General features: G+C 42.2%; 1 protein-coding gene across 1 annotated transcript in view; it reads left to right on the plus strand.

Annotated features, from left to right (window-relative positions):
- The window catches only part of DNMT3L (DNA methyltransferase 3 like), a 27534-nt gene that overhangs the window by 6304 nt on the left and 12906 nt on the right, over positions 1 to 8324 (plus strand). The window contains exons 3-6 of the mRNA XM_019523872.1: positions 165 to 209; positions 1917 to 1996; positions 3630 to 3742; positions 5796 to 5963. Of these exons, the coding sequence (XP_019379417.1) occupies positions 165 to 209; positions 1917 to 1996; positions 3630 to 3742; positions 5796 to 5963 (406 nt within the window). The remainder of the gene's footprint in view (positions 1 to 164; positions 210 to 1916; positions 1997 to 3629; positions 3743 to 5795; positions 5964 to 8324) is intronic.

Here is an 8324-nt window from a genome sequence, read left to right on the forward strand (position 1 = left end):
GGAATTTTCCATGTGGAAGAGTTTGTGCAGGATTAGCTCCTACATTTGTCTTAACTTCTTTTTTGCATAGGGGAAAGATAAGCTGTGCCAGCTCTTAAAAGGTGTTTCTTTCTCATTTTTAAGAAAATCAACAATTTCATTAGAATCTTGTTCTTTTCCCCTAGACCATATTGTGTATGAAGTTATCAAAAACCAGAGAAGTATTGAAGGTGAGCAATGCAACTATATGATGTAAAACACTAGGTGTATTTAGCATGGCATCTAAATTTCCAAATATTACAGTACATATTTGCCAATATGAAAAAAACTGAGCATCCAACTTAAAGCAATAATCAAGCAAAAATAATGAGTAATCAAACATAAAACATACATTTAGAATAATTGTCATAAATTACTAGTCACGGTCACTTTCACTTCAATTCACCAGTTTAATCTCTTCTAGGTTGGTAATGCCTGAAAGATATTAATATCCAACAGTTCTTTATTGTCCTCTGGCCTCTGGTCTTAGATCATTTTTAATGAATAGCGGCACACGACACATCATAAGAATTATTAGCAAATTTGGCATTACTGATGCCATTTCAGAAAGGAAAAAGAAATCTGAATGGACATGGAGACAGAGCTGTCTTGTCACGGCTAGCAGAAGTCCTTCCAGGATCATTTGTGAATAGACTGTAGCAGTCCTCAGAACATGTGTTGTGTGATGGTGAATAAATCTGAAGCCAAGAAAAACATGATTGGCTAAAAGATTCTTACATATTTTTGTTTGTTGGGGATCCTTGTTGAACATCGAGCCCTTGAAGACCAAATCCTGTGAATTTTGGGAAGTTGAGACAAGTGACATTAAAATAAAACTCTCAAAAGTAAAGAATTGAACATTTTTAACATTATTTCTTATCAATACAATGCTTCTTTGACTTTATTAGTAATGTTGACCCTTTCTCTATTCCTTCAGATGTACGAACTAGAACTATATTTTTAAATATATAGTTTGTAAAGCACTGAGGTATATTCTTGTTCCTGCTTTTCATTTGTCATAGATATGTTGAGCAGTATTGATAAGAGATACCAATCTGGAAGCTTCTGTTCTTTAAGGGCATTTATACATGTGCTCTGAGAGGTGCGGGGGCACTTTAATTAAAGTGGCTCCAAAAGCTGCTGTAATTAAAACACCCAGAGCATCACATGTATCAGCATCCTCATGCTGAAAAATGGCAGCAGAGGCGGTTTAAGTAAAGCTCTTCAAACAAGCTTTAGTTAAAGCACCTTTGCTGCCGTTTTTCAGTGCAGTGACACCAATACACATGATGCTGGAATCTGCTGGAGCACGGTAATTACCACACTCCAGCAGCTGCTCCAATGTGCTGTAATTACAGTGCATCGCAGCAGCCGCAGTGCACATATATAGGCACCCTAAGTATCCAGTCTATGTATGTAGAACCATTGGCGATGCATAGTGGGTGCACGTAGGTGTACGTGCACCCCCTGAGCTTGGTGGTGCACCCCCTGCAAAAAGCGCCGCCAACACTGCTGGCAGTGCCTGCAGGCAGTTGCCACTCGCCACCCCACACTGCACCACCAACACTGTTGGCGGCTTCTGTGGGCAGTCCCTGATCACCGCTGGCCACCGCCAATTCTGCTAGTGGCATCTGCGGGTGGTCGCTGACCGCTGGTTGGTGCCCACTGCCAGCACCGCTGTGGCCGCCTGTGGGAACTCACCACTCGCTGCCACCACACTTCCACCACTGACACCGCCACTGCTGCCTGAGGGAGTTCACCATGCCCCCGCAGCCTTCAGGAGCATGCAGTATTTGTGTGTAGAACTGTACATCTTCATGGCACAGGGAGGAATAGGTAAGATAGAAAAACAAATTAAAAGACTAGATATTCTGCATTAAATTATTTTTCTTTCACAGAAATCTGCATCTGCTGTGGCAGTTTTAAGGTTCATACCCAGCACCCCTTATTTCATGGAGGGATTTGTTCTCCATGTACAGTAAGTAGTTGCTGCAGCTCAATACAGCAGCCATACTCTTTTCATCAGACTTCTGCCTAACAGTGACAAATTTAAGAAGCCTAGTCTAGATAGTTTCCAAGAGGAATCCAAGAGAAAGTTTAGAGGTGACCTGATCCCGGTCTCCGGGTTCTTACAAGAGGAGAGACATCTGACAGTGGACAGATCTTTAATTTGGCATAAAAATGCTTAATAAGAACCAGTATTTAGAAGCTGAAACCAGACCAATTCAAATTAGAAATAAGATGCACCTTTTTAATGCTGAAGATAATTAACCCATTGGAACAACTTACCATGGCGTGTAGGTATGGATTCAACATCATTTTAAGTATTTACATGAAACCTGCATATCTTTTAGAAATGCATTCTATATTTCAGACAAAAGCCTATGGCCTTGATTAGAAAATACTGTATGAGGCTCTAAATCCTGTGTTATTCAGCAGATCAAAAGAGGTAGTCATAGAGACCCATTTTGTCCTTACCATCTATGAGTGAATTACCAGCTATCAACACTCACCTCCATGTCTCAGCTTATATCCTTTAGTTCAGCTAACATCACAGTTTAACTATACACAAATACAAATAAGTAATACATTTTACAAATTGGAACTAATGAGACACATGACCCAGCTCATGTAGTTGCTCATGTTTCTTTTACGTTCCTCCATATTCTTCACCATTCTTTGTCAGTATCCAGTAGACATTTCGTTTCACATTCAGCTTCTAGAGCAGTGGTACTCAATCTTTTTCCTATTGGGACCCATTTCCAAAGGTTCATGGCCTGTCCCCACCCTCACCTCCAACCCTGTCCCTGCCAGTGCATGACCCACAGTCCCTGCCTCCCCCCCCCCGACCATGCTGGTGTCCCTCACTCCCGTCCCACAGCCCCTGCCTCCCTAGTCCTGCTGGTGCCCCTCACTCCTGACCTGCAGCCCCCTGTCCCCCCAGCCTTGCTGGTGCTCCTCATTCCCGAACTGCAGCTCCTGCCCCTCCCCTCTAGCCCTGCCAGCGCCCCTCACTCCCAACCCACAGCTCCCTGCCCACCCATCGCTGCTGGAGACCCCCCAGCTGCCCCATCCTGCTCAGGCAAGAGTGCAGTGGCTGCAGTGGCTCCAGCTCATGCGGGTGGCAGCAGAGCAAGCTGGAGGGAGGAGGGGAGGTCTGTCACAGCCCCTGCCCTGGGCTGGGGCTGCCGTGCTGTGCCAGCCAGCCTGATCACAGCCCATTCCACCCCCTGAGCAGTATCTCCTGGCCGCTCCATGCCTGCGAGCATCCAGCCTGGCCTCGCAGCTCTCCTCCACCTCCTTCCCCCACCACTGTGCCCTTGCACAGTTTCCATGCTTTCTTGGGATCGGCATTTCTCAACACATGACTCACAACCCTCTGAAATCTTCTTGCAACCCACTTTTGGGTCACAACCCACAGGTTGAGAAATGCTGTTCTAGGGGATGGAAGTATATCTTGTCATCTGTTTGCAAAGCTCCCTGCATACAAATAGGGCTACCTAAAAAAAAACAGAATACAGTATAGCAATGAAGTCTATATGCTAAAGTAAACACCATTATATTTTATAAAATAAATATAGGGTTACAACTATATTTTGATCTTTTTTAAGGAGAACTTTCTGGAAACATTCTTCCTGTATGATGATGATGGCTTGCAGTCTTACTGTACCATCTGCTGCTCAGGAAAGATCCTGCTCATGTGTGATGAACCAACTTGTAACAGGTAAAGAGTTTGAGAACATTCAAATTCAGTTCCAAACTTTAACAAAGCCTAAAGGGGCACTTTTGAGGTATGTAGGGTGTAAGGATTTAAATCTGGACCCACTAATAAGTTCTACCTTCATAATCACATTGTTGAAGGCATGCAGGTTCTAAAATGCCCTATGCTCATATGGTTGTGTAAAAGTGATGCTGTAGCCATAATGGTCCTGAAATTATGCAAGAGGCCAGGATTTCTATTGCTTATGTGCATTTAAAACTCACTGTTAGACAACAAATAATTCCCGCAGCATGGTAAGGATTACTTGCAAACCCTTCACTTAAAAACACTTAGTTGTATAGCTCAATAAAGAAAGAAAAATCTGTCAACAAAAATATGAAGGAAACATTTGGATCACTAAAGAATAGTATATATGGAGAAATGCAAGGCGCTCCACCTTGCAAGGCGTTCCACGTCAGGAATAAAAACCCACATCACACTTATAGGCTCAGCAATGCTACACTTGCTAGCACCATGACCGAAAGAGACTTGGGGGTCATGACTGACCACAAGATGAATATGAGTCACCAATGCAATACCACAGCTGGCAAAGTGAACAAAACTCTGGCTTGCATCTACCAATGCATCTTGAGCAAGACCCAGGATGTCATCCTCCCACTGTACTTGGCCTTGGTGAGACCGCAGCTGGAGTACTGCATCCAATTCTGGGGTCCACAATTTAGGAAGGACATGGAGAAGCTTGAAAGAGTCCAGAGGAGAGCCATGCATATTATCAGAGGGCAACGGAACAGGTGTTATGAAGAGAGGCTGAGAGCTATAGGACTCTTTAGCCTGGAGAAGCGCAGGATCAGAGGTGACTTGGTGGCAGCTTATAAGTACATAAGGGGTGTGCATCAGGATCTGGGGGAACGGCTTTTCACCAGAGTGCCCCAGGGGATGACAAGGTGCAATGGTCACAAACTTCTGCAAGACTATCTTAGGCTGGACATAAGGAAAAACTTCTTTACTGTCTGAGCCCCAAGGCCTGGAACAGACTCCCCCCAGAGGTGGTGCAAGCACCTACTCTGGACGCTGTCAAGAAACATTTGGACGCTTATCTTCCTTGGATCCTTTGACCCTAGCTGACTTCCTGCCCCTTGGGCAGGGGGCTGGACCCTATGATCTTATGAGGCTCCTTCCAGCCCTAATATCTATGAAATCTGTATTTGTACCAATGTATTACATTTAAATTAGGCAAGAGAATAAATTCTCTGGAAGTGGCTAAATGATAAGCAGACAACAATGGGAGGAAGGGGATGTTACAAATTCACCAACTATACATAGAGGAGCCATAGGTAAACTCCTGACCACACTGAAGTCAATGACAAAACTCCCTTGCCTCCAGTATATGCCGTGATTGCAACCTACGTTTTGCTGAAGTGCTCAGCCCCCAATGTTAAGGCCACTCTGGCATGACCTGCTATGGAAGATGTATTTCTAGAAACAATAATCCAGTGAAAAGAAAAACAGGTCAGTTCCCTCCACACAACCAGCAGGAGAGAAAGCCAAATATTTGTCCTTCTCACTAGTTGGCAGCTGCCACTCTTTGAGGTTACTGTAATGTTCAGGGATGTCCTTAACTTAAAAGGGAGGTTGATTTGCTCCTTAGATTTGGTATTAAAATAATATGTGAGTACATTTACCAGACATATCTAGCATGGATGGATTTTTCATTGAGAAACCAAATTCCTAGCATTTTGAGTCCTGCCACACAGTGAGTTTTGCATGAGTTGTTTCTTTGACTCTTTCTTGATGTTGGTTGATTTAAAGATGTGGACAGGGTTGCAGAGGGGATTGCTCACAGATGGTTAGATGCTTTATTGACAGCAGATAGTATCTCAGCATACTCAGTAAAAGATTTCCAAGGGATAATTATTTGGGGTACAACTTTAACAAACAGAAAAGAAGCAAAGCAGTCAACATGAGACATTGGCTGTGTTAGGGTGTGTGGAAAGATAATTTTATGAATAAAGGAATGACATTATTATTATTATTATTATTATTATTATTTCCTTAGGGGTTATTGCTTCAAATGCTTGGATGTCCTTGTCAGTCCTGGCACTGCAGAGAAAGTGAAAGCTATGAATACCTGGCTGTGTTTTATGTGCTTGCCTTTGAGCTCTCATGGTTTACTGCAGAAGAAACAAAGATGGCGTACAAAACTGAAATGCTTCTACGATCAGGAGTCTGTAAGAAGAATCTAAATTGAAATATGAAATTAAAGAAATGGGATATCAATACTGGCACAGATGCAACTGCCATCTTATCTTTCTTTCTATATGTCTTTCTAATTGTACAGATGCCTCAATCCTTTTTTTTTTTTGCTAAAAAAACTCAAAACTTGGCAGTCCTGACCTTTGAATCATTTAAACATTTTTTTTCCACCAAAAGGTTTAAAAGTTGGTGGGGGGAGAGAAATATGCTCCTGATTATCCAGTAAGCACACTGATCCCTTAGGGCTTAATCCTACCCCACCTGATAGGCACCTAAATGAACTTAGGTGATCCTATCCCACCTTGCTGCAGTCCCTGAAAAATGGTTAAAACAAAAGGTGGGTGGATCCTCCTCCTCTCTACTGCTTCCTATGTAATTTAGTCTTAAGACTAAGATAACAGCAGCCACATCCACACGAGTAGCAGACTGCGCAGTTGTTACTGCACAGTCATTCAAGTATTTGCATAACCAAGTACTAAAGTACACAGTAACCAATGTTACTGCACAGTAGCATCATGTCACAGTTAGTGCCCCCCAAAGCTACTGCACAGTATCTCATTGCTACTGCACAGTAGCATCTCATGTAGACATGCCCAGCACGTTGCAAAAATAGATGCATGCGTTTTCAGAAACTCAAGAGATATGGAGCATCATTGCACTTAGGCACCTAAGCCCATTAGGCTTCTAATAAATGAGTATGATCTGACCCCGAGTGGCCAGGACACATGAAACAATAGGTCAAAAGAATGATGGGTTTCATTGATTATAGAACCATTATAGAAACAATATCATTTGCAACATAGAATTCAGAACTAGGTTCACCTATAATGGCTTGCCTTGTTTCCTTTGTACATAAACAGTTAAAATGCAGTAGATGAACCAGGCTCTTACCAATAGGAACAGCTCTAGGGTTTTTACATATATCCCACATTTTTCTGTGCCTGGTAAGAGTAGGGCTACAGTTTTCTTCTAGCCAGATGGAGCCATAAAGTACTTACCTCCTTAAAGATACCATCACTTTGGATGCGTTTTGTGTCCAGCAGATGGAAGCAGAGGACTATCAGCTCTACGGTTAGGGAGAATGTGAAGCTTTGTCACGTGCAGAAAAATAAATTTTGAGGGGCCACATTACTGGCTGTATTCCTGAGCAGAACTGCATTGATGTTTTTTTCTGCTGCTGAATCCAAATTAACTTTGAGTTGTGTGAAGTGTTTTTTTAAGAAACAATATGTAGTTACTCATATTGGCATTGGCAATTAACGTAGTGGGATTTCATCCTTATTATCAATTATTCTTACCCTTGATCATACAGTGTTAAAATGTTCACTGCTAACCTGATCCTAAGAGTACTGAAATCAGTAGAAGTCTTTTTTCTCTAGGCTGATTTCCTCTACAGCATTAAAAAGCAGGGGTCAAATTTTTGGATCAAATTGGCAGAAATCACAGAGCCAAATTTCTACTTTCCTCAGCCCTCCACATTGCCTGTGTTATGTCTCTATGCCTGAAGTACACTGAGAGATTCTGAAACTTGCCTCCTGAAAGCTTTAATAAAGTGCCAGTCAGCCTGGGCTGTAAGTGCTGCATTGTATACTCATGAAATCATAGAAAAGTAGGGCTGGAAAGGACCTCAGGAGGTCATCTAGTCCAATGTCCTGCTCAACACAGGATTATTCCTGTCTAAAACATCCTAAACATGTGTTTATCTAATCTGCTATTAAAAACTTCTAAGGTTGGAGATTCCACAACCTTTCTGGATAGCCTGTCCAAATACTTAAACCTTCACTGTGAGAAAGTTCTATGAATATCCAAACTACATTTCCTTCACTACAATTTAAGATCACCATCCTCTGTGGCCACAGAGAAGACTACTACCATCCTGTTTATAACCAACATGCAGGTGTTTGAACACTATCAGATCACCCCTTGCTCTTCTCTTCCCCAGACCAAATAATCACAGGTCTTTCAGCCTTTCCTTTTAAATCAGATGTCTCAGACTCAAAGATCATATTCTGCAGCACTCATACACCATGGTAATCTTAGGCCATGTTTATACTTTCTATATGATGTAGCAGTTTAGGGTTTGAGAAGAAATTGGTACCAATTAAAACTAGTAATCAAAATTGGATGCTTCCCATTTGCCTGCCATGCACCAGTTTATCACAGCAGAGGGAAGTGCCTATCCTGCTTTAAATTATAAGTATTGAAGTTGGAGAAAAGGAAGTTGAGATTAAAAAATAAAATGGAACACGTGCATAAAAGAATATTTACAGTATCCTGGAAAGTGATATCTAGATACATGGATAGATCTAGAATTTTGTAAAGGGGGTGCAGA

The sequence above is a fragment of the Gavialis gangeticus genome, unplaced genomic scaffold (assembly GCF_001723915.1).
Source record: "Gavialis gangeticus isolate Ggan-Ray unplaced genomic scaffold, GavGan_comp1, whole genome shotgun sequence".
In the NCBI taxonomy this organism is placed as follows: domain Eukaryota; kingdom Metazoa; phylum Chordata; order Crocodylia; family Gavialidae; genus Gavialis; species Gavialis gangeticus.